Source organism: Lemur catta, chromosome 12 (assembly GCF_020740605.2).
Source record: "Lemur catta isolate mLemCat1 chromosome 12, mLemCat1.pri, whole genome shotgun sequence".
NCBI lineage: Eukaryota > Metazoa > Chordata > Mammalia > Primates > Lemuridae > Lemur > Lemur catta.
Window position 1 is genome coordinate 78,637,713 of NC_059139.1, and position 27,202 is coordinate 78,664,914.

A 27,202-nucleotide genomic window follows, 5' to 3' on the forward strand; every position below is an offset into this window, starting at 1 on the left:
AATTTTCTGACATTATCATGTTGTATATCTTATATTCATGAACTGATTTGAAGACTTCTTCATGACCTCAACTTTTGTTTGTTGATGAAAAACATGATATTGCAGAAGCTGCAGTTAAGAATTATATAAACAGGGCTGGGTGCGGTGGCTCACTCCTGTAATCCTGGCCCTCTGGGAGGCCGAGATGGGTGGATCGCTGGAGGTCAGGAGTTCAAGACCAGCCTGAGTGAGACCCCATCTCTACTAAAAATAGAAATAAAAATTATCTGGACAACTAAAAATATATATAGAAAAAATTAGCCAGGCATGGTGGCGCATGCCTGTAGTCCCAGCTACTTGAGAGGCTGAGGCAGTAGGATCGCTTAAGCCCAGGAGTTTGAGGTTGCTGTGAGCTAGGCTGATGCCACGGCACTCACTCTAGCCCGGGCAACAAAGTGAGACTCTGTCTCAAAAAAAAAAAAAAAAAGAATTATGTAAACAGAATTTTTTTAGTACCCTTTTAATACTGTTGGCAGTAGGCAGTTTATATTTTTTGCAAAGAGCAATTTAGTCTTATGGTTACTATATTTTCTTTTATCACTACGAATGAGCAATTATTTAGTTCCATGACATAGAACATTAAATATATTGATATGAATGTTGATCTTTATATTTCTGGAAGGCTAAAACAAGTGGTAATCACTTGAAGACACTGACTTTTTTTTTTTTGTGTGAAGAGGATGCCAGTGTTGTCATTTCCTTTTAGAATTGCTTCTTTGAATTCTTTTTTTGAGTAATCATGGTACATTGAAGTGATAAAAGAAAAAGTACCAGAGTCTGGATCTGTGGATTAGCTGAAGTGCCAAAGTGATATAAGGAATGAACCAGAGGATTTAAAAATTGCCTTAAATTTGGGAAATATGAAATTTGGGCAAGAACTACTATATAGTTACTTGATTTCACCTCCAGAATTAGTGTCTGTTGTAACAGAAATATTAATACCAGTCAGAAGAATGGTTTGAGTTTCCAGCTGTGAACTTAGTATGTTTCTGGCAGCAGCTTATGAAGTACTTTACTGCAAGAATATACGTTTTTTAAGGATTCCTTGAACTCCCAATAAATCTTGTACTTACTCTAGCCTGAGCAGATCTACGCTTTCTTAGAACATTGGTTCTATACTTTAAACAACTTTCCAGAAGAGAGTCTATTAATTATTCTGGAATTTAAATGTCATTAAACTTATGTGAGTTATACAATTTTCTTTGTAAAAAATACACAAATTTAAAAGTACCTTTTGCACAATAGAAAAAGTTGGTGTGGTTTTTTTCCTCCTTTCTAGGTTTTGTTAGAGCACGAGGTGGTGGTGACATTCGAGATGTTAACACAAACTCTGAGAACTGGGCTGTTGTTAAAGCTGCATTGGTGGCAGGCATGTATCCTAACTTAGTCCACGTGGACAGAGAGAATGTAGTATTGACAGGGCCAAAGGAGAAAAAAGTACGATTTCATCCCACTTCAGTTCTCAGTCAGCCTCAATATAAAAAGGTAAAACATTTTTAATGTTCTTAGTGCTTGAGGAGAAACTGATTGAGCTAGTTGAAAATCAATAAAAAATGTTGCAAGTACCTACCTGCTTTAAGGAATTAATTAGTTATATACATATAATTAAACATTGGAACAAAACTTTGAATCTTAGAAGAGATAACGTGTTGAGAAATGAAGACTTTTATACAAAATACATCAGCATTGACTTGCTTTAATTTTTGCTTGGGTACTAATATACATCATCAGTTGCATCAAGGAACTTTTTATATCTTCAAAGTATTCCCAGTAAATTAGGTGATAATTATAATTAACAGTTTTTTTTATTTATTCTCTTAATAGATTCCTCCAGCCAATGGTCAAGCTGCAGCAATTCAGGCACTGCCCACAGATTGGCTCATTTATGATGAAATGAGCAGAGCTCATAGAATAGCTAATATCAGATGTTGTTCAGCAGTGACCCCTGTCACTGTGTTGGTATTCTGTGGACCAGCTAGGTTGGCAAGTAATGCTCTTCAGGAACCTTCATCCTTTAGAGGTAAATGTGTTATGAAGGAAATAAAAATATGTTTGAAATAAATTTTTGTGCTAAACCACATTGTGAAATTACAAAAATTTATGTAATTGTAGCTCCCTTTTGATATATTAGGTTATTATGTATGAAATGTCCGATTTCCTAAAGTACTAAGTTTAACAATTGATATCTCTGACTTTCCACTTTGACCCTTCTGAGTTTTTTATTATGAAGGTACATCCTCGGTCTTTCAAACGCATGTTTTGGCTTGTGATTATCTTTCAAATTTTTTTTTTAGAGCAAATTTTGTGAAACCATGGATAAGTCAAAAATCCGTGTTATTTTTGAATATGAGTTCTGCTGTGGAACCAGTGCAGTGCAGATAGCTCCAAATATCAGCAAAGCGTTAGGAAGGATGTGGCTAATGAACAGAGTACGTCGTTGATGGTTTGAGAAGTTCCATTCTGGTGATTTTAATATTGAAAATAAGCCACTTCGGTGACCTGAGACTAAGGTGGATAATGATGAGCTAAAAGCTGTAGTGGAGGCGAATCCATCTCAACCTACAGCTGAATTAGCAGCAAGGTCTGATGTTACTATTGCAACAATATTGGACCATTTGAAACAAATTGACAAAGTAAAGAAGCTGGATAGATGGGTTCCGCGTGAGTTAAACAAACGCCAGAAGAGAAATTGTCTTGAAGCTTGCCTTTCTTTGCTGTCATGACGTAAAAGCGAACTGTTTCTACACCTACTGTTCTGAGTGATGAAAAACAGATTCAAGTGCAAGTGTTTGGCATAATTGTTGGATAAAGGTGAAGTGGTGAAACATAGTCCAAAATTGAATATTCATCAAAAAAAGCTAATGGTGTCTGTTTGGTGGTCCAGTGCTGGTATTATCCACTACAGCTTCATGAAACCTGGTCAGTCAGTTACAATGGATGTCTCCTGCAACCAGTTGGACAAAATGATGAGGATGCTTGCAATTAAGTAGCTAAGATTGGTCAACAGAGACAAGCCAATCCTCTTGTAAGACAATGCTTGACCACATGTCTCACAAACAACGCTGCTCAGACTATAGAGGTTGGACTTGGAAACTCTGTCATCCACTGTATTCACCAGACTTTGCATCAACTGACTACCACTTCTTCCAGGCTTTGGACCACTTCTTATAAGGAAAAATACTCAGTTCTCAACAGGCTATGAAAAATGCCTTTGGTGATTTCATCACCACTTGCTCTCCTGGCTTCTTTGCTGCTGGCATAAACAAGCTACCATTAAGATGGCAAAACTGTGTCAATAGTTTAGGCACATACTTTGATTAAGTGTACTGCTGGTTGTTTGAGCTATAAGAAACACTTTTGATTTGAAATTGAACATTTCATATTTAATGACCTAAATAATACGAATGACTGCAAAACAATCTATCACATTGAAGTGGCATAATGCATTTAAAATGTTCCTTTGTAGTTGGACATCCTGATGGTTTCTAATTTTTTGCTATCTAGTGATAACAGCAAATATTTATTGGGCACCTACTATATCTCAGGTACTATACTAGGCATTGAGGATGTAATAGAAGACAAGGTGTTTCTGTTCTCAGGAGTTTACACAGTTGTAGGGGTAGATAGACAGTAATAAAGTAAGTAATCTGCATGGTGCTATCAAGGAAATACAAAGAGGACCGTCTTAGGTGTGACTTACTTTTAAAAGGGAGCCTAGACAAGTTTCTCTGAGGAGAATAGGCTTAAACTGAGACCTAGAGTATGCGAAGACATCAGCTATGTAAAGAAGCAGAAATGTGCCACAGGTAGAGAAAGACAGAAAGCCCCAAGATCCTGTGCTAGGAAATGATCTAGGAACTGACAGAAAAGCTGTGTGATTGGAGCACATTGATCAGTGGGTGAGGGCAGTGAGATAAGGTCGAAAGAAAGGCATGGACTTGTAGGCCATAGTAAATGCAAGGAAAGCCATTAAAGGATTTTAAGTAAGGGAGGGGACATGATGTGATTTGTGTTCAAAAAGCTCATTTTGGCTAAGGGGTGGGTTGCTGGAGGGCCAAGAATAGAAGAGTGGAGGGAGGCTGGTAGGAGGCTCTTGCAGTGGTCTCACAACAGCTGATGATGGCTCAGAACTAGGGTGGTGACAGCTGATACGAAGAGAAGTAGATTCAAAATTATTTTGGAGGTGCTAGTAACTGCTGAATTGAATGTGGATATAAGGGAAAGAGGGAGGAGTCAATTATAACTCTCAGGTTTTTGGTTTTAGTAGCTTGCTGAATAATGATGCCAGTTATTTAAGATCCAGAAAACTGGGAAGAGCAGGTTGTATAGGGGAGAAGTCAAGAGTTCTGTTTTAGGCATGTTAAGTTTGAGATGGTGAAGGCATCCTAAGTGACACTTTTTCAGAAGGCGGTTAGTTGAATATACGTATCTGAAGCTCAGGGAAGAGATCTGAACTACAATTACAAATTTGGAAGTCACCAGATTATAAATGATAATTAGAGACATGAGAATGGATTTCCTGAGGAGAATGTGTAAATTTGAGTAGAGGCAGTGTTGTTACCTCCTGCAGTGTTGGAGGTAAATATGTTTCCAGAAAGGAGTGGTCAGCTCTGCTGAATGTTACTTTGAGAAATTAAAAAAAATGTGGATTGAAAATGTTGTATTTGGCAGCATGGCAGAGTAGTTTCAGTGGAGTGATACTATATCTTTTTAGCTATGTTAGGTTTTTTTTTTCTTTATTTCTTTTTCTTAGAGATGGTGTCTCACTCTGTTACCTAGGCTGGAGTGCAGTGGCCTGATCACAGTTCACTATAACCTTGAATTCCTGGGCTCAAACAATCTTCCTGCCTCAGCCTCCTGAGTAGCTGGGACTATAGGCATGTGCCACCACACCCAGCTAACTTTTTAATTTTTTGTAGAGATGGGGTCTTGCTGTGTTGCCCAGGCTGGTCTCTAACTCCAGGCCTCAAGGGATCTCCTACCTCCCAAAGTGCTGGGATTACAGGTGTGAGCCACTGTACCTGACTCTAGCTTGTATTAGTTTTGTATTAAGTTTATAATACATCCTATGTTAAGTTTTATAATCTTATTCTCACTTCTGATTTTATAGATAGATTTGTGCTTTCTTCTTCCTTTATTAAATATACAGAGGGGGTTGTCTGTTAGTCTTTTCAAAGAACTGAATTGTAGTTTTAACTATTATTGCCTTTTTTTCCTAATTTATCAATTGTTTTTTTCTTTTCAGTTTTCTCCTATTTTTCTTTGGGTTTTATTCTATTTTTCTAAGATGAATTTAGCTGTATAGTTTTTCTTTTTTTTAAATTGTAACAATTTGGCCTGGCACGGTGGCTCATGCCTGTAATCCTGGCACTCTGGGAGACTGAGGTGAAAGAATTGCTTGAGGCCAGGAGTTCGAGACCAGCTTGAGGCCAGGAGTTTGAGACCAGCCTGAGCAAGAGCAAGAACCTATCTCTACAAAAAAAAATAGAAAAATTAGCTAGGTATGGTGGTGTGATCCTGTAGTCCCAGCTACTTGGGAGGCTGAGGCAGGAGAATTACGTTAGCCCAGGAATTTGAGGTTGCAGTGAACTATTATTATGCCACCGCACTCTAGCACAGGCAACAAAGTGATAAATTGTAACCAATTTATGTGAGTATTACTTTGAATACATTCCATAGTTCTTAATATATAGTATATTCATACCTTTCTTAAATTATGTTGTTTCTTCTTCAGTTATTATTTAAAGATTGTACTTTAGTTTTTAAGTTCTTTTTTTATTGCATTGTGATTAGAGATTGTAATCTTCAAGATGTCCTTTTTTCCTGCTTTTAAATAGTAAGATTTAATTTGTCATCTTTTCGGTTTGGAGAACGTCCCCCCACAAATTTTTAGTATGTCAGGAGGATTTGCATATAAAGAGAATATCTGTTCTACTTACTTTTTTTGCTATAATGTAAGGTGGTAAAAGTGATTTTTTTCTTTTGTTATGTGTTTGGACAGTGGATGGCATTCCCAATGACAGTAGTGATAGTGAAATGGAGGACAGAACTACTGCTAATTTGGCAGCCTTGAAGCTTGATGAGTGGCTCAATTTCAAACTAGAGCCAGAGGTAAGTTGCTTTTTGTAGTGTCATAAGTTTATTTAGATAGTATGAATTGATACACAGTATGAAAAAGAATTTATCTTCAATACTGAGCCCTTAGTATTAGAGAATACAGCTTGTTTTCAAGTCTTCATAGGGCCTTTGTGCATTTTCTGCAGTACTGGGATTTATTCCAACAGAGGACTTGAAGAACTTAGGAGTGGCTCAATATTTAAGGAAGATAATTGTCTTAGTCTATTTGTGGTCTTATAACAGAATACCTCAAACTGAGGAATTTATGAAGAACAGAAATGTATTCCTTACAGGTCTAGAGGCTGGTGAGTCCAAGATCAAGGTGCCAGCATAGGGTGAGGGCTGCTCTATACTTCCAAGATGATGCCTTGTACCCTCTGTCCTCTGGAGGGAAGAAATGCTGTATACTCACATGGCAGAAAGTGGAAGGTCAAGAGGGGATGAATTCCCTCTATCAAGCCCTTTTATAAGGGCACCTAATCCCATTCAGGAGGGCAGAGCCCTCATAACTCCATCACCTCTCAGAAGCCAACAGCTCCCACTACTGTTGCATTGGAAATTAAGTTCATACTTACTATTCGGGGGAAGAAAACAAAAAAGAAATTAAGTTCAACATGAATTTTTGGAGGGGGCAAAACATTCAAACCATAGCAGTAATATTTGAGTATTTCTAGATATATAGAAAAGTATTAGGTGTACAAGAACTCCCTTTATTTCGTGTAACTGTTTCTGAAAGAAAGATATGAGTTCATTTTGTTTTCTCTTTCCATATACCTTAGAATTGGGAGAGATGAATGTTTCTGCTCAGATTAAAAATTTTCTGGACAAAGCCTCCCTTAATTCTGTCTCTGCTTTTAAACACCATTGTATATACATTTTGGGGGTTGGCCAAGCTGTCAGTCATTGCCACGGGCTAGGTTTACCTTCATACCATCCATTCATTCATCACTTCCATTCCCATCAACCCTTCACTTCACTGAAACTGTACTTACCAAGGTCAATTGTGTCCTCCATGTTGTCAAAGCTAGTTTTCTGTCCTTCAGAAATGTGACCTCTCTTTAGTATTTGGCATTACTGTCCATAACCTCATTTTTTTAAATCCTACCCCTCTCGATTCTTCCTCCTTATTCCTCTCCTGACTTCTTTGTCACTAGTTACTGTGACATTAATCTTTGCTGATTATTCTTCATCCTCTGTAGTCATTCTTTCTTAGGCTGTTTTGCTGAAACTTCTGTATGTGTTGTGCCTTGTATTTTAAATGTGTTGTGTCTTCAATTTTAAGTTCTTTAGCGCTTTGTGCCTTACTCTGTTTTTCTTATTTTCTCTGCACAATCCCTGGGGACCTTATCTCTGTGTGTAGGTTTAGTAACCATTTATACACTGATGACTCCCAAGTTTATGTGTCTAGCTTAGGCTTTTCTATGAATCCAGTTGCCTTCTGGACATCATCATTTGGATGTTCTGCAGGCACTAAATTAATAGTATGAATAGAACTAAATGTAGTTTATTTACCTTGCTGCTACTTTCTCAGTATTAATCTTTCTCTACCATAACTATTGTTTACTATCTCTCTTATTAGACTGTTGCATTTGATTTTATGTTTCTAATACCTAGAATACTGTAAATGAGAAATTAGTTTATTCATACAATAAAAAGAGTGAAATTAATAGTAAATTATATGAGATGTAAAATATGTTCTTTGAAAACAGTTGCAGACCTTAACTAATAAGCAAATAGGTGTCTTGTATATGCGATATACATCTTACATTTATCTATTTGAACTGAGGAAATTGTTTTATTACAGGCAGCCAGTTTATTGCTGCAACTTAGGCAGAAGTGGCATAGCTTATTTTTACGCCGAATGAGAGCACCATCTAAACCTTGGTCTCAAGTTGATGAAGCTACCATAAGAGCAATTATAGCTGTTTTAAGCACTGAGGAACAGTCCGCAGGTTTACAGCAACCATCTGGGATTGGCCAAAGGCCAAGGCCTATGTCTTCAGAAGAACTTCCTTTGGCGTCATCTTGGAGGTCAAATAATAGTAGGAAAAGTTCAGCAGATACTGAATTTGCTGATGAGTCTACTACTACAGAAAGGTAAATTTATACTGTTTTGTCAAAATGTGGGACATTTTCTCTAGGAAAGTGAATTATTTATCTTAGAATCAAGTGTTTTTATAATATTTTAAAACTACTTCCTTATAGGCCGGGTGTGGTGGCTCATACCTGTAATTGTAGCACTTGGGGAGGCCAAGGCAAGAGGATCACTTAAAGTCAGGAGTTACAGACCAGCCTGAGCAAGAGCAAGACCCCATCTCTACCAAAGATAGAAAAAATTAGCTGGGCATGGTAGCATGTGTCTGTAGTCCCAGATACTCGGAAGGCTGAGGCAGGAAGATCACTTGAGCCTAGGAGTTTGAGGTTGCTGTGAGCAGTAATGGTGCCACTGCACTCTACCTGGGGTGACAGAGCGAGACTCTGTCTCAACAAAACAAAACGAAACAAAACAACCAAAACACTACTTCCTTATAATCTAAGATACATAAAAAGGTTATAATAAACTGGGAAACATTTTTTACTTGTAAAACCAAATTCTTCTAAGTATTAAGGTAATATGAGGGACTTTAAGCTACTGTGGTATCCATGAGTATCTGTGGTATCTCTGAGTTATTCAATAAGGCAATTTGTGAGGAAAAACTCAAAGTGTTAAATTTCTAGAATTCACAAATTTAGGTTGTTAGAAATGTTTTTAAAGTATATATTTTAGTTGATATATGTCAAGTAACATTTTTTCCTAGATACCCTGTAGTGAGAAGTACTATGACCATTTGAAAGAACAACTTCCCATAAGCCTTATCTGATATCAACACTTCTGACTAGCATTCCTACAGAAGAGTACTTCATTCAGACATTGAATGCCTGTTGTTCTCGAGTGAGGGATATAGCAGTGTACAAAACAGTTAAGATCTCACCCTTCAGAGAGTTTATATTTTATTGGGGGGGCATATAATAAAAATGTAAACTGTCATCTGACAGCATTTCTATTACAGTTTAGCCAAATTCTTATATCATTCTTTTGCAATTAGATGTGGTGATGTTTGTTTGTTGATTGTTATTAAGAGAACTCATATTGAATTATTTATGTAAAAAATGCGTTTTAGTAATATAGTGATTATAATAAATCATTGGTATGATTCAGAAAATTTCTGGTTACAAAAGGTTTGTTAGAATCAAATTTAAGTTACTTTATATCAGTTAAAAAATTTTTTTAAACCATGTTAGAATTGATAGCAAAGACAACTTTCTGGCCTGTGAAGCTGCTTTTGGTGATATTGGTAGAAAGTCTCTGTGGTAAGGATATGAGTTAAAAAAATGAAAATAGAAACAGTGGAAACATAAAAGATATTATATGATGCTTATTGTTTTTCAGGGATCAGGTAGGGTTCTTTTGATTTGATTTTGCATATTTGAATGAAGCATAAAGGCTTGGATATCACTTAAAACTTCAGTTAAAGAGGAATAAAACATACTGGTTTCCAAGTTCTTTAGGTTTTACATTTTTCAAACTAATTCAATCACTTTCCAAGAAAATCCTGTAATGTATGTGCCTCAACCTTTCTTTTCTGGTCTAGACCTTGCTGAGAGAAATGAGAAGACCAAAAAGTACATTTTCTACTTAGATACTCCCTACTTTTTGAAAATATTGTTCTAAATTTTTTTGAGCATTAATTTAGAATATGGGAATACATTTCCACAGAAATTGTTATGTGGTAGTGTGATACTTAGACTGGCCTGTAAAAGACCTTTTAGATCCTTAATACCACCATATGGATGTGTGTATAAATGCATATGTATATATGTGTGTGTGTACGCATGCATTTATATGCATGTAAAGACATATTTGGAAATAAAGCTTCATTTTTCCTTTCTAGAAGTAATACATACTCATTTGATAAAAATTGGGAAATATTGAAGAATAAGAACTATAAAGTATGATATTGGTTACACTTTAGAAACTAATGATTTTATAAATTCATTTTTTAAATGTAACACCAGGATCAATCTTTTTCATTTCCTTACAAATTATAGCCTGGCAATCTTCATTCTCTTACCTGTTGAACAGCAGAACATAGAATTTCGTTCACTTTGAGACTTTTGGTGTTATTCATAGATAAGGTCTGGAGTTCATGTAAGGAATGAAGGAATGTGAGGAATAGAGTAGGGACTCTTAGGAAGATTGATTTTTAAAGGGAGAAATTATGGTCTTTGTGGGATTATTTCTTGGAAAAAAGGTATTTATAGTTAGAGTTTTCACTCTGGGATGGCAACCTATAGATAACGTAATTTCTTTTAGGAAAAGCTCTATTTACTTGACTGTAGAAATTATTAAATAATAGAAATTGCCTATATCACATCCTAAAATTAAACCAATGCTTATTTTTATGTCTTTAAATAATAATTTGATGGCAGAGGACAAACATATTTTCTATAAGGAAAGTGAGATAACTTTGCCACTTTATGTCAGGACTCTTTGTTTCCCTTAAATGAAAATTTAGGTGGAAGCCTAATATGAGAGAGAGAAAAGCTAGAGTAGATATCACAGCAAAAGATGAATTTGAAAACCATGAAACTAATATTTAGTTCTATTGACAACATCATTTTTATTTTAATAAGGTTTTAGTCTCATTAATTTGTCACCCAAATTTCAGGTTAATTAGGTACCATGGAATTTTAGCAGTTGTATCTAGGTAATTCATTGGACCTCAGTTCAATGGATGAAATACCCCTGAAAAGTTTTTTTATGCATCTTACCAATTTTTTGTTAATGATTTAGGTGTGTATTTATTATATATTTTGTTGTTAACATGTTTAGGCTGTAGATATTTTATTTTATTTTATTTGTCAAAGAATTTTGGATCTAAGATATTTATTGATAAAGAAGCAAATCGTAGGGCTAAGCTACTTTATTGTCTTGAACATAGTAAGACTCTCTGGAAACTTATGAATTATTGAAGACCTATACTTTTTTTGTTTTAAATTTCTTTAAGTATTGTTATGATACTTACAACAAAAATAAATTGTATACAATAATGAACTCCATAGCCCAGATTTGACAGTTATCAAGATTTTCACCTACTTGGTTTATCCATCAAAATTTTCTTTTTTCTTTCTTGGTTGCTTTCTTCCTTTTTTTTTTTTTTTTTGCTTATATATTTCAAAGTAAATCCCACACTTCATGTCATTTTACCCTTCCATATTTATTTAAATATACATCTGTTAAAAATAGGAGGATTTTTCGTACATAACCAAAGTGGTGACCAATCCCAGTAAAATTATTTTCTCAGTTGTCTCAAATTATTTGTTTGAATAAGCATACAAGACTCATGTATTATATTAGAATGTCATGTTTCTCGAGTCTCTTGTGAGCTATTCTAGTTCTAGAATAGTTCTTCTATTGACTTATTTGAAGAAACTAGGTCAGTGACACTGTAAGATGTCTCACATTCTGGATTTGTCTCTTTGTTTTTTCCTGGCACCATTTATTCCTATACACTATGTATTTCATGTAAACTGGTTGTTTGCTCTTAGGGACTGATTAGATTCAATGTTGGTGTTGTGAACTTTATATTGCATAATGTCTGGTTGTCCCACAAAGACCCACACTCTTAAAAAATGATAATATTCCCAACTGCCAAGCTTGTAGCGTTTATTCATAGAAATTTAGAAGAGTCTTAGAGTTTATCTAATCTAGTACTTTTATTTAACAGATAAGGAAATTAAAGCTTAGATAAGTTAACAGACTTACTCAGGATCACATATCTGGTTAGTTGTAAATTTAGTACTGTTGTAGAAATCTATATCTGCTGACTCTAGTATTTTAAAATACTATACCATAAATCATAATGTTATTGGGACTTTGGATTGAAATGGCATCTTCTTTGTTTTGTAAACTTATATATAACTGATCTTTGCTGCTTCTTTTTTTTGTTTGCTCAAGAGTATTGATGAAATCTCCATCTCCAGCATTACACCCACCTCAAAAGTACAAAGATAGAGGAATTTTACATCCTAAACGAAGCACTGATGACCGATCAGATCAATCTTCTGTGAAATCTACAGACAGCAGTAGTTACCCAAGTCCTTGTGCTAGTCCTTCTCCTCCATCCTCAGGAAAGGTAGAGTATCTTAGAGTAGATGTAGTAAAGAACAAATCTGTAGCACATCTAATGTTATATAGTTAAAGAAAATTATAAAACAATTCTACTTTTCTAATTGTGGCCTCTGTTCTAGATATAAGTTGAAGCTGGCAAACTTTAGACACTTTGAGTAAAGTTTTAAGTTTTTCTTGCGTGCCAAATATTTCTAGTTATTAATGTCTTGGGGTGTTTTAAAACTAACATCATTCACTAATGGCATGTATCAAGGCAATTCATTATTTCCTTTCTTTTTCTTTAGAACCTTTTTTGTTCAAACAAATAATGAAAAGATTATCTTAATTTAAATTAATATTGGTTTATAATTTCATAATTGAAAACAATGGTTACTTTCAATTATTAATTGATTTCTGCAGTTCAAAGTTTATATTTAAAAACCTTAAGACAAGATGGGGGTACAGAGGTAGCAAATGTTGATATAGAATTGAAAACTATTTGTCTTTTAAAAAATTTGTAATATGAATGACTTCAAATGTTCAGAATGTGATGACTTTCACATTTCCTGCATTGTTAATAGCTGAGTAAGTATTTGATTAGAGGTTATTTAGCTACCTGTTGTGCTTTGGCGAATATGTCTGCTGAAGTCCTCTTGTTAAATAAGAAGAAAAGGAAGGTTTTTATAGATTTGCATTCTTAGGTTTTGGGGGGTTGGGGTTTATATTTTAAACACTTTAGTTAAGGTATAATTTATACACAATAAAAATCTGCCAATTTAAACTGTATAATTTAGTGAATTTTGACAAATGTATACAGTTATGTAACTGTACCACAGTCATGTACAAAACATTTTCATTACCCCAGCCCCTGGTAACCACTGACCTGCTCTCTGTTCCTTAGAGTTGCCTTTTCTAGAGTTTCTGTTAAATAGAATCATATGTATGTAAGCTTTTTATATCTGGCTTATTTCACTTAATATAATATTTTTAAAATTCACCCAAATTCACCCATATTATTGAGTGTATTACTAGTTTATTTTTATTTCTGGGTAGTATTTCATTATATAAATAAATGACAATTTGCTCATCCATTCACCAGCTGATGGACATTGGGGTTGTTTCCATTTTTTAGCTATTATGAATAAAGCTGCTGTAACATTTGAGTACAAGTTTTTGTGTGTAAATATGTTTTCTAGTCTTGGGCAAACACCTAGGAGTAGGCTTGTTGGGTTGTATGATAATCATAAGTTTAACTTTGTAGAAACCACCCAGCTTTTTGCTGCACTATTTTGCCTTTCCTTCAACAATCTATAAGAATTCCAAGGCTGGGCGTGGTGGCTCATGCCTGTAATCCTAGCACTCTGGGCGGCCGAGGTGGGTGGATTGTTTGAGCTCAGGAGTTCGAGACCAGCCTGAGCAAGAGCGAGACCCCGTCTCTACTAAAAATAGAAAGAAATTATATGGACAACTAAAAATATATACAGAAAAAAAAAATTAGCCAGGCATGCTGGTGCATGCCTGTAGTTCCAGTTACTTGGGAGGCTGAGGCAGGAGGATTGCTTGAGCCCAGAAGTTTGAGGTTGCCGTGAGCTAGGCTGATGCCACGGCACTCTAGCCCAGGCAACAGAATGAGACTCTGTCTCAAAAAAAAAAGAATTCCATTTGCTACATATTCTTGACAATATTTGGCTTTATTGGTAATTTTAGCATTCTAATGGATATATACTGATAGCCTATTGTAGTTTTAATTTGTATTTCGCTAGTGACCAGTGATGTTGAGCATCTCTTCATGTGCTTATTTGCCATCTGTGTGTGGTCTTTGATGAAATGTCTGTTCAAATTTTTGTTCATTTTTTTTTTGTTGTTCATTGGTTGTCTTTTTCTATTGAATTGTAAGAGTTTTCTATATAGTCTGGGTACAAGACTTAATTATATATGTTTTGCAAATTTTTTGTAACAACCAACCTATGGCTTGTTTTTCATTTTCTTAACAGTGTCTTTTGAGGAGCAAATTTTTTAAATTTTGTTCCATTTTATCAATTTTTTTCTATTATGATTCGTATTTTTTGTGTCCTAAGAAATTTTTGTCAAACCCAAGATGACAAAGATTTTCGCTTTGTTTTCTTTTAAAAGTTTTATAGTTGGAGCTTTTACATTTAGATATAAGGTATATGATGTATTTCAAGTTAATTTTTGTTAATAGTGGATGTATCATTTTTTGGCTTTTGCCTGTACAATTGTTCCAGTACCATTTGTTGAAAAACATTTTTTTTCCCATTGAATTACTTTAGGACCTCTGTCAAAAATCACTTGACCGTAAATATGTAGTCTAATTATTGGACTCAGTTTAATTGATCTGTATTTTTTTTTTTTTTACCAGTGACACACTGACTTGATTTTAGTAGCTTATAGTAAGTCTTAAAATCAGTTAATGTTTTTCCTCCAACTTTGTTCATCTTTTTCAAAATTTTTTTGGCTATTCTAGGTCCTTTGTGCTTTCACATAAACTTTAGAGTCAGCTTTTCAAGTTCTACAGAAAAAATTTTGGTATTTTAAATGGGATTGCATTGAGTCCATAGATTAATTTGAAGAAAATCGACAATTAACAATTTTTAGTCTGCCAATCCATAAGCATGGTGTATCTGTCCATTTATTTAGATATTTTTTAATTTCCTTCAACAATGTTTTGTATGAATCTCCCAGTACAGGCACTACACATTTTTTTGTTAAATTAATCCCTAAGTATTTAATATTGATACTGTTGGTTTTTAAAATTTCTATTTCCAGGTGTCCATTCCTAGTATATAGAAATAAGTTTGATTTTTGTACATATGCCCTGTATCCATGACCTTACTTTACTTATTAATTCTATTAGCTTTTTATGTAGATTTCTTAGGATTTTCTACAGAGATAATTATGCCATCTATTAAAGTAGTTTTTCTTTTTTCCTTTTCATTCTCATTGCTGTTTATTTATTTTTTACCTTATCTCTCTAGCCTAAGTCTCGAATAAAATGTTGAATATAAGTGCTGAGAGCAGACATCTTTTCCTTGATCCTAGGAGGAAGGCATTTTTTTGTCTGTTAATATGGTGGATTTCACTGATTGATTTTTAAAAATGTTTACACATCAATTGGTCACGATGTTATCCTTTTTACATATTGCTGGATTTGATTTTGTTAAATCAAAAATACTGTTAAATGAGGGATCTTTGTTCATGAGAGATTGTTCTGTAGTTCTCTTTTCTTGTGTTATCTTTGTATGATTTTGGTATCAGGGTAATGCTAGCCTCTTAAAATCAGTTGGGAAGTGTTCCTTTCACTTCAATATTTTAGAAGAGATGTATAGACTTGGTATTTTTTCTTCTGTAAATCTTTTATAGAATTCACTGGTAAAGCCATTTTTAACTTATGCTAGTATATCTTGAATCAATATTATGCCACTTCAGGTGTAGTTTTCAGAACTGTGCAACAGTATTCTTTTACACTTCAGTTCTTTGTTTTCATACATTTTATTTCTATATAAATGCTACAATGTATTATTTTTACATTACATAGTCAGTTATCTTTTACCAAGATTTAAAAGTCAGAAAGATGTCTTTTATATTTATTCACATATTTACCAGTCCTGTGCTCTTTATTGTTTTGTGTTCATATGACTGTCCATCTTCTATCATTTACTTCTGCCTGAAGATCCTCCTTTCTGGGACTCAGGATCCACAGATATAAGACCACTGGACGTCGTTCCACAGGTCACTGATGCTCTTTTCATTTTTTTCAGTTGTTTTTCTGTCTTTGCTTCGTTTTGGATAATTTCTATTGTTATGTCTTTATGTTCATGGGTGTTTTTATTTTTAGTGTCTAATCTGCTGTTCATGCCTTCTAATGTATTTTCAAATATTATATTTTCATCTCTGAAGTTCCCTTTGGGTCTTTTAAAAATATCTTTCATTTGTCCCCTCATTATGTTCGTGTTTTCCTCTACCTTTTTGAACATAGTGAATGTATTTATAATAGATGCTTTAATATTCTTGTCTACTAATTATATCATCTCTGTCATATCGGAATCATTTTCTGTGGATTACTTCTTTTCCTAGTTATAGGTCATATTCTCCTGTTTCTTTGCATCTCTTGTAATTTTGTTTGGCTGCCAGGTTTTTATTGTATTCCATTAAATAGTGTTAGATTTTGTTCTGATGCTCAAGTTCTGATGATCAGTTTAATTAATCCTTTTGAGGTTTGCATTTAAGCAGTGTTAGGGTGGGTCCAGAGCAGTCTTTATTCTGGTATTAATTTAGTTCCAGTACTATGGTTTGACCCTTCTGTCGGCCAGTGCTCTATGTATTACAAGGTCTTTCTGTTCTGTCTGAGGATAATATGAAATATTCCCAGCCATGGGTGAGCTCTGAGTTTGATCGACTGCTTTCCTTTGGATCTTTACCTAGCCTCAGATTATTATTTGTTTTCTCACTTGTATTCAGGACAGTACTTAGTCAAAACCCGGTAGGGGACCACTCTGCAGTTTCTCTGGTGCTTTCTGTGCAACTCCCTTCTGATCTAGTACATTGATTGCCATGCAAATTCTAGCCGCCTTAGTCTCTAAACTCCAATCTCTGTTTTCACAATTCAGTGAGATTACTGGATTCTGTGTTTTTCTTTGTCACCTGAAAACTGCTTCCAGGCAGTAAGTTAAAGTGATTTTTGTTTTGTTTTTAGATTTTGAAGATTTATTAAAATGCTTTCTGAAAGTATATTTGAAGTATAAATCAAAGTTGGTATTCCAGGATCCTTTCTTGTTTCTTTTCTTTTCTTTTTTTGAGACAGAGTCTCGCTGTGTTGCCCGGGCTAGAGTGAGTGCCGTGGCGTCAGCCTAGCTCACAGCAACCTCAAACTCCTGGGCTTAAGCCATCCTACTGCCTCAGCCTCCCCAGTAGCTGGGACTACAGGCGTGCGCCACCATGCCCGGCTAATTTTTTTTTTTCTGTATATATATTTTAGTTGGCCAGATAATTTCTTTCTATTTTTTAGTAGAGACGGGGTCTCGCTCTTGCTGAGGCTGGTCTCGAACTCCTGACCTCGAGCAATTCACCTGCCTCGGCCTCCCAGAGTGCTAGGATTACAGGCGTGAGCCACCATGCCTAGCCCCTTTCTTGATAAGAGGTTTTGAATGCTCTGAAAATGAGTACTTCTTTTTGGCTCTGTAAGTTTATTTTGATTGAGGCTTGCATAGATTTTCAGGCATGATAAACCTATTTGCATTTATTGAATATTTGGTTTATGTGTTTATGAAGATGTTATATAAACAGAGCATATTAGTTTTGAAAGGTCAAATTACCTTTCAAGAACTTATGAATTCTTTTATAGGGCTCAAAATCTCCTTCACCAAGACCAAACATGCCTATTCGATACTTCATAATGAAGAGTAGCAATTTGAGAAACCTTGAAATTTCTCAGCAGAAGGGCATCTGGTCTACAACCCCTAGTAATGAGCGGAAGCTAAATCGAGCCTTTTGGGAAAGCAGTATGGTTTACTTGGTATTTTCTGTTCAAGGATCTGGACATTTCCAGGTGAGCCATCCTGAAACAGTAAAATGGGGTTGTTCTGGCTTTAAGTTAGACCGAGATTTAAAACAAACAAACAAACAAACAAACAAACAAACAAACAAACAAAAAACCTGGCTTTTTACTTTTTATTACATTAGAATGTGGGAAATGCTTTTTGTTTGATTGAGAATGAGCAATAAATTGCATCTTTTCAAGGGGATGATAGAACTAGGATACCTTTGTTTATGCCTTGTCTTGCCAGAATCTTTTCTTCTGAACACAGCAGTTTTGCCTTCTGAAGAGAACTTTAGATTTACGAATTCTGAAGTGGATTAAAAGTAATAAGAAGCTTGACTTTTCGTTAAAATATTTATTTAAATAGGCCAAGGAAGTTAGTATTGACAATCAAGAGATGAACTATGTTTCTTAACTCATCTTGACTTAATGTATATCTGAATTTATAAAATAATGAATTTACTATTTGATATTTATTATAATTTTTGGAAATAAAAGCTTAAGGGTTAGATTTTATTCATTTATCTTGAAATAAATGTAGACTTCGAACTGTTGATACATTATTTAGAAATCATCTGTTAATATTTGAAATTATATTAGGAGGCTAAAATTGGTCTTTTCTCTAAGATTTGCTAATAAATCCTTTTATAAAAATGTAATAGGTAGCTTATTTTTTTTTGTTAGGTATCTGTTATTTTTATATTACATCTTTACCTTAAAGGTTAAAAAACTCAGCCTTATCAGATAAATTGAATTTAGACATTTTAATACATCCTCACCTCTATTCCTTCCTCCTATTTTATTCACAGGGATTTTCTAGGATGTCTTCTGAGATAGGAAGGGAAAAGAGCCAGGACTGGGGCTCAGCTGGACTAGGAGGAGTATTTAAGGTGGAGTGGATACGAAAAGAAAGTCTTCCCTTTCAATTTGCACACCATTTACTCAATCCATGGAATGACAACAAGAAAGTCCAGATAAGCAGAGATGGACAGGTATACAATGACATTTAAAAATTTTTCTTTTACTTTTCTTTTGCCGTTATTCAATGCTTTGAGGAGAAAAAGTAGGAATACAAATTTTTATATTTTATATGCACATGGGAAACAGTGGTTCAGATATGTAAAAAGCTGCTAAAAACCTACTTGCAAAGGTGTCTGATAGCTCATTGCATTTTTAACATTTTGTAAATTTGGCTTCTCTCTGTCATTGCATATATAAAATATTTTGTAAGTTACTTCATAGAGGCTCCTGTTGTCTTACTAACTAAACATATGATCAAGACTGAGTGCAATTCTGAGGTAATTTGACTAAAGTCTCAAGATGACAATAGTATTTAAGTTCTCTATGGCTTTATTATGTAAGGTAAATAACCTTTATATATTGTAATGGCTTGATTTATTTCTATTATGTTTTGCTTTGCCTTCATGATATTGCTTACATGCATTTTAAGCTAGTTAAGGTGATGGGAATTAATATATATTGGCCAAATACTGTGCTAACTACATTACAAGGTATTTATTTATTATTAATAAAATGAGTTATTAGTCTAGTTTTATGTAGGAGAAAATAGACTCAAATTAGTTTTGCCTAAGCTAAATTTTGTGCAGCTAGTAATTTATTTGAACCAGTGTGACTCACTTTAGGTCACCATATGAAAAGTGTTCGGGTGCTTTTTAAGTGTTTATCAGAGGTATCCATGCCTCAGGAGGACTGTTGGTATTCTTTTCAATTGTATAAGAATATTTTTATTTTTATTCTATAATAATTTTGAAATTAAGTTTAATAATTTCTGAGATAAGAATGTGTAGTCACCTAAGATAGTTTCTTGGAAAAAAACCTTAAAACATCTAACATGCTAGGTTTCACAGTAAACCTTTGGAAGTTCCAGCTGAATGCTTTTGTGAAATCTCTGTTAGAAACAAAATCCATTATTTCCAGATAGAAAAAGTTCTAGAAGGACTCCATGGATGTCTGTCGCCATTTTGTCACAAAAATTGACATATTTGCATATTAACTGCAGTCTTTTTTTCCTTTTATTATTTTTTTATTTACCACTATATAAACAAGGATAACTGCAGTCTTAAGTCTGGAAGTCAACTCCATAAACCTTAAAGTAAAAGATTAGAAAAATGCATACCATATGATTTTGCATGTTCTGGTAGGAAAATGAAATTTAAAGTGATTTTCTTACATTTTCATCAGTATAGATTTTGGTGATTAAAAAAATTTCAATCCAGTTCTTTTTATGTTTATTTTGACTTGATTTATTTAGGAACTAGAACCTCAGGTTGGTGAACAGTTGCTCCAGTTATGGGAACGCCTTCCGCTGGGAGAAAAAGCCACAACTGATTGACACTCAGGTTATACCATACTTTACTTTGAATACTGGCAGTATTTGTGATGATTAGTATAACATTCAGATTATTTATCTTACCTTTTCTTCTTCTTTTTTAATCCTACAGAACTCTTAGAGGCAAAAAAAACATCATGCCTGTTTATAACCACTGAATGCACTGACTTCCAAAAACAGAGATGGGTTGTGTGTTATGATTGGGCCTTTCTGGTTTAGAGTGTTGCTTCAGAGCCACCATCTTCATATACAAGAAAAAGGGATCATTTAAATTTGCATAGTGATCATAGGGAATGATTATGTAATGTTTGTAATGAATGAAATAGTAGTAGTTTCATTATTTGACACAATAGCAGTTATTTTAAACAAACTTAATTTGAAGTTAAACATTTCATTTCTTTAAAACACTGAATAGCCACCCCGGGTGTGGTAGTGTGCACCTATAGCCCTAGCTACTCTGGAAGCTGAGGTGGGAGGATTGCCTGACCCCAGGAATTTGAGTCCAGCCTGGGCAACATAGCCAGACCCTGTGTCTAAACAAAACAAACAAAATGAAACAAACCCCACTGAATTACAACTTTTATTGATGACTTTTTAATGTAAAATAAATTGTTTAAGAAAGGCCCGAGTAACCTCTGAGCACCATTTTACAAGAGTTAACGCTTAAGATTTACCATTAAAAAACAAACACAACCAACTAAATTCTAAAAATGTCCCTTTTAAACATAGTGTATGCTTATTAAGGGATATTCATTCTACCATTTTTAACCTGAGATACATTAAGAAAAAAGGAGGGATGTTCTTTTTCTGTGATTATGATATATGGTATAAAATCTGAAGAAAGGCAAAGAATTTCTCCCTGCCTTTGATCAGATCAGATTAAATGCTTAGTTTTATTCCTACTTCTGCCTCTTAACCTGATGTATACCAGACCTCTTCCTTCCATGTAACAACCTTCACACATCTATTGTTTCTGCACAGTAATTATGACCTCTTTGTGTTAGCTACAGAAACTTGATTTAGACAGGTTAAAATTTAAACAAGTTTATGTAAGTTTACAAAAATGCTCAGTAGTTATTGGTAGTTTGGTTGCTGCATGTCTTCCAAACTAAAGCCCACAAGCACCACAATTCTAAATGCCTTCTTCATTTCTAGGTGGTCTGTTTTCTCTGACTTATATTTTAAGATATGATTTTCCTTTTTTTGAATATATGGTTTAATAAATGGGGGATAGTTTTTTTGTAAACTTGTGCTAGTGCCAAGTCTCATATTTCTTTGCCATCTCAGAAATATTTGGTTTGATCTCTTTACCACTACTGTCTATGAAGTTTCCTTAGAGACTTTTTGAAGGGAAATTAGAAGTACAGGGAAAAATGCAAGAAATGTCTTAGTTACCGAGTTCTAAATAGAACAGGTTTGATAGCATTTCTCATGATGCATTTCAGTTATTGTTATTTAAGAAAACTCAAACATGAGTCTACATTAAACACACAAAAAAAACCGCTCTAAGTCCTCTGGTTCTATGTTTGAGAACAAAGAAGTGAAAAATCATGGGTCAGCATAAAATCTTGAGAAACCTTCCACTTTCTCTGGGAAAACATTATACAGTATATTGGTGCATTAGTCTAGAGTGTCAGGTGTGACTTTTTCCTGTATTTGTAGTTACTAATTTTTTTTGTACTTTGAGATGTACCTGTAAATTGAGCCTATGTGAATTATGTTCCATTGTATATGTATTATAGTTCTTTTCCTATTGGAGCAACTTGTGTTTTCCTGATAATGTATACATTTTTTAAGTATGTATGTAGTAGTTCACAGTGTTCTAAATTTGGAAAGACTTTTAAAAAATAAAACTTATTTTAATTTCCATCTGTTTTGTAATATCTAGCCCTGTATGTAAATGATGGGTTTGTCGATATTTAAAATGAATATAATTTGAATGTAATTAAAATACTGTTTTTGGAAGAGATGAACTTTAAATATACTTATTAAATGAAATTATATTAAATTATTCAGATCTTCTGATGCTTTATAATAGGACTAAGGTAATAATAATATCTTCTGAGATATTAATGAATTTCAAATACCTTGAAAAATACCAAATTGATAGAGAAGGAGATGGTTTTGTATCAGTACTTCTCCTCGCCAAATTTCCTTAGTAGGGAGTTGGCAAAAATTTGAGACATGTCTATTATAATATTTATTAAATGTTAATAAAATAATGTACAAATAGGAAGCAAACTATATTGAAACATTTCTATGTGTTATGAAGAAATGTAATTAAATGTTCATATTTTTCCAACTTTATACATAAAGTTCTTGTCTGAACACCCAGGAGAAAGTTATAGTACGATATTATGGTAACTAACTCTACTTTTCTGAAGAATGTAGTTCTTTTCTGTCAGCTAGTTCATAGTTTCATTCAGCTAATGGAGCCATCCATTCAGAAAACATGGAGTATCTGCTGTTTGCCAAATACTGCCCAGGTGTTTCCTTGAAGTAGTAGTACCTTAGACATTTGGTTTCCATCAGTTCTTTCATCTCCCAGAGAAATATAATATTTGTTTTCACTAATTTGCTGGGAGCAGTTTATCATCCTTTATTTATAATAAATATTTATTTATTATTATTTACAGTGACATACTAAAATATATCAGGTACTGTTCTTTCTGTCCAGGAGGAGCTTATATTCATACAGACAGCAATTTTATTTGGTATAGTATTGTATGATTACATCGATAAAGACCAAGTGCTAAGACATTTAAGAGGAGGACTGTTATTGAAGTTTTCACGATGGAGTTACATTTGAGCATGACTATTAGAATAGATAGAATTTGTAAAAGGATTGGGACAGAAAATTAAAACCATAGTGAAGAACTGGAAAAGGACAAGGTATATTTGGGAATATATAGTTTATAATAGCTACCTGGCAAACTTTTGTGTAAGAGTTTTACAAAGATAGTGTTTGTAAGAAAAGCTAAGAAATGATCGTTCAATCTGTGGGTCTCAAAATTCAGTATGCAGATGGGGTGCCTATTAGAAATATTTCCTGATCATACACGGGTCTGATCATTAGGTCAGTAGTTTTGTAATAGGGCTCAAGAATCTTGTTTAGCAGGTATGTCAAGTAATGTTGATACATAGGGGCCATGGGTCATACTGAAACAGATTGATAAAATCAAAGAAGATATAGGTTTAAAAGTTCACATGCATGAACACAACATAGTCACATTATGTATCTTGTGCAATAAAACAACAGAGGTGATTTGAATACTGAAAGTAGAGATATTTAACATAGCATTGACCTTGTTGCAAGAGGTACCATGTTATATCAAGAAAGAACTCTAGATTTAGAGTTACAATACCTGCATGTGAAGCCAACCTCCAACAGTAGACATGAGTCATTTAATCTTTCTGACCTCTAATTTCTGTATTTTAAAAGTGAAAAATAGTATCTTCCCTATCTATTTTACAGGATTATTAGAAGGATCAAATGAGAGTGCTTAGAAAGCTATTAACACTACACAAATATAAGTGCTTAATATTATCTGCTTAATAGTGCCTAACACACAGTGGGCAATGTAGTAGATCCCTGATGTACATTTATTTTTTTATTCAGTAAGTAAATACTCAATTCCTGTTATACCCCACGTACTGTTGCAGGCACTAGAATAACAGCAGTAAACAAATTCTCCCTTGATGGAGCTTCTATTACAGTGGAAAACAGTATTTCCTGAGACTATCTTGAATACCCTCATAATATGCAGGAAAGTATATTATGTTGTATATAATACAGAGAAGACTGCAAGTCCCATTGCAATAAGGATATGACTATGAAGATGCTCAAGGTGGTGTATATATGATACTCATCATCACAGAGATGATATTTAAAAACATGATTTGGGGGGCAGGGGGAATGTTCACATCTTTTTCTCTACTAAGCTCAAAGCCAATTGAGAAATAAAGTAGGAAAAGATAAAAAGTATTAGCTTCATTGCTGATGAAGTGAAGATCAACATCACTCAGATTCATGGCAACACAGACTTTCTAATATATGCAAACTATTCCTCCTCCATTAAACTTAATTCTACTGTCACAGACCTTACCTACGGGGACAGGCCACATATCCAGTTGTCAAGGAAGTTCTTTTGTGCATCTTGAGGCCAGGTCACCCTGAGAAGAAAATCCAGGAAGAAAGCTGAGCATACTCGATCACTTCGGAAATCAACGAGAGTGTCACTTCTGGAGGGAAGGAACAAAGGCAGAAGTACTCTTCTCATTACTTCTGCACAGGTAGGTGTTGTCACTTTATGGCTCAAGCAGGAATTCTGTAGGGGGAGGGAATGTATTTCTCCTCAGGAGAGACAAGAGAAAGAGAGGCAGGAAGAATTGTTCATAAAGTAGAAGAAAACCAGAGTAACCAATCTCAAGGACAGGGAGCAAACTGATTAATGGAGTTGATCCTGTCTGTCATGCTGCACCACTCAATTTGTGAAGATGTTCTGTCTGAGAAGACATGTTTGCAGATTCAATTATTTTGGATGTTAGGCTGGAATGTCATCTGATGATGAATCTGTGCTAAATCTGCCTAATCAGAAGCCTGGCTTAGTCTAAGTATCTGTGTATTTAATGAGTGTTCAAAGATCATACCTGTTGCTTCAGTTTCTAAGAAAGGCAGGAAGAATGACTTAGTGGGTTGTTTATTTTGGGAGAAAGGACTGAGGGTGCTCAGTTTAACTCTTCCTGGATTCTCCATCTGTGTACTTTAGGCAGCTGACAATTTCTTTGGGAAAAAATGCATATTCTAAATTAAAATGAAAGTAGGAAATAATTTATATGCTAATATTCTCATTTCACAGTCTTTCTGTATAAAATTCAAGTCGTTTGAGCATAATATGCTAATGGAGACAAGCTCTTGCAGAAATTTTTCTTTATTTTTCCTCCCTCTATATATTTTCCTATACATACACTTATCTATATAAAATCAAGTCAAGATAACACTTTTATCTGCTCACTGAAATTCAGTGAATTAATGTTTGATAAATATTTTTAAGTCTTCTGATATCGATTTGAAAGTAAAGAATGGTTTATAAGATTATCAATGTATTTGACACACTTAACTAAATTCAGAAAGTTCTCATTTAGCCAATTGAAAAAAATGACTAATTTTATTATCAAAATGAAAGATCAAGCCTAGAATAATGCAAGTGTATTCATGCATATCTGTACATGTGTTGTGTGCATGTGTGACGGGAACAGGTTTTTGAGTCTATGTCCATAGTAACAAAAAAGAGCAAATGCCATTTATTCGAGTGTATCATGGTCGGTCAGTATTGGAAACAGGCTTCCAGTTTAGTATACTGCAAAAGTTTTTGTGAGTTACCTGTGTAGAATCCTTTGGTTAGCATATGAAACAGATTCTTCATGTTTTAATTAGCTTTGAGACACAAGAATCCGCTATACACTTAAGAGAAAATACTGATATTTAGGAAATATAAATGTCTTCTCATAGAGGTTATGTAAGTGAATGGATGAATAGAGAAAAACATTATTTGATCAAGAGTGTTTTTGTAAGGTAGATTATTTTAAACTAGATCTGTTTTGACCAGGAAGTTTTAACATTTGACTATCTAATGGTAAGAATAAGAAGCCCACAAAATGGTACAAAAATTCCTGTTCTAAGCAATTTTTCAAGCCACTATTGCCTAACTTCTTACCATTCTGAAAGAATACTTAGTGGCAAAGCAATTACTCTATGATTAGATAGTGAAGACATTGCAGAGGCTTCAAAAAAGTTTAGGGTCCCTCATGTACCACTTCCCACTCCCTCAACCCTCAGGACAAGGCCAACTTGCTGTTTGAATGATATATGTATTTAAATTATCTCTGCTTACTGCACATAGTTATGGATCTAAGATTTAATTCTTATTCTCTGTTATTTTTAACATCAATTAATGCACAAAAAGGAAAATTAGTCAAGTCCCATTTTCAAGAATGATAGCATCTTTGTCATGATTTTTCCAAATACTATATAATTTATGAGGGGATACTAGAAGCTTCCATTTCTAATTCTTTTTTGGAGGTGGGGTGGGGGGTGTTCCAGTGAGGACCAGAAAACCTGCTAGACTGCTAGACAAATTCTAAAAGAGCTGTAACACTGAGAGGCTTCCATTTCTAGATATTTCCTTGTTTATTTATCCTGGTGTCTAAAGATCTATCGTGAAAAATTTACTTCCCTGGATCTAGTATCAACCTATTGCATGTTGGTCTCGTTATTAGCTAACAACTTAACTGGAGGTTATTTGGGTTTGAGGTTTGGGATGGGAGTAGGCTGTGAAATATATGTTTACATATAAACTTGGAATCCAAAATAGTACTACTGATGATAATTTCCATTTGGGGGAATGGGAAGGGCCAGAAAGAGGCATCTTGTGATTGAAAACATCTATATTTTTATTTCATAGTTGAACATTAAAGATTTGCAGCTGGAGCTGGTGTCCATTCTCATTGATATTTCCACTCTGCTTTCTTAAATCAAGGACTCCATATTTTCACAGGCGAGTGTCAGTTGCCATCATTTTTCAGATTATCCGGTACTTTGTTTAAAACTATTCTTCTGTGAGTTTGTACATCTCCCACCCCCTACCCACAATTTATATTTGTTCCTTCTGATTTTCTGAGTAGCTTAGAGTTCCAACAGCCATCCACCTTCTGTTCTCAGTCAGGATGCTGCATTATGGTAACATGCCCTTGTATCCACTGAACAACTCAGCCTCACTAACGAGTACAGCAAAGATACACGATGAGAAAAGAATAATCTTGAATGAGTCCTACAAGAAAAGACAGGTTCATTTAAGAATTTTCCCTCAGATAGTCATTCTTCACCATTTGAAATCTTATTTCCTGAGACAGAGAAAGTCTTGATGAGTAAATTGAATAAGCTTCACTCCTGAATCAAAACCAGAACAAAAATATCACAGCTGAACAG

General features: G+C 34.3%; 1 protein-coding gene and 1 pseudogene across 2 annotated transcripts in view; one reads left to right on the forward strand and one right to left on the reverse strand.

Annotated features, from left to right (window-relative positions):
• The window catches only part of YTHDC2 (YTH domain containing 2), a 68,607-nt gene extending 48,049 nt beyond the window's left edge, over window positions 1-20,558 (forward strand). The window contains exons 22-30 of one of the 2 annotated variants that reach the window (XM_045566241.1): window positions 1,319-1,524; window positions 1,864-2,059; window positions 6,041-6,150; window positions 7,961-8,253; window positions 12,155-12,332; window positions 17,670-17,873; window positions 18,674-18,856; window positions 20,137-20,224; window positions 20,327-20,558. In XM_045566241.1, the coding sequence (XP_045422197.1) occupies window positions 1,319-1,524; window positions 1,864-2,059; window positions 6,041-6,150; window positions 7,961-8,253; window positions 12,155-12,332; window positions 17,670-17,873; window positions 18,674-18,856; window positions 20,137-20,217 (1,451 nt within the window). In that variant the 3' untranslated portion in view covers window positions 20,218-20,224; window positions 20,327-20,558. The remainder of the gene's footprint in view (window positions 1-1,318; window positions 1,525-1,863; window positions 2,060-6,040; window positions 6,151-7,960; window positions 8,254-12,154; window positions 12,333-17,669; window positions 17,874-18,673; window positions 18,857-20,136; window positions 20,225-20,326) is intronic. The other variant, XM_045566242.1, reaches the window with a different exon arrangement.
• A 5,746-nt stretch (window positions 20,559-26,304) lies between these two features.
• Window positions 26,305-26,374, reverse strand: LOC123648728 (annotated as a pseudogene).
• Window positions 26,375-27,202: the final 828 nt, after the last annotated feature.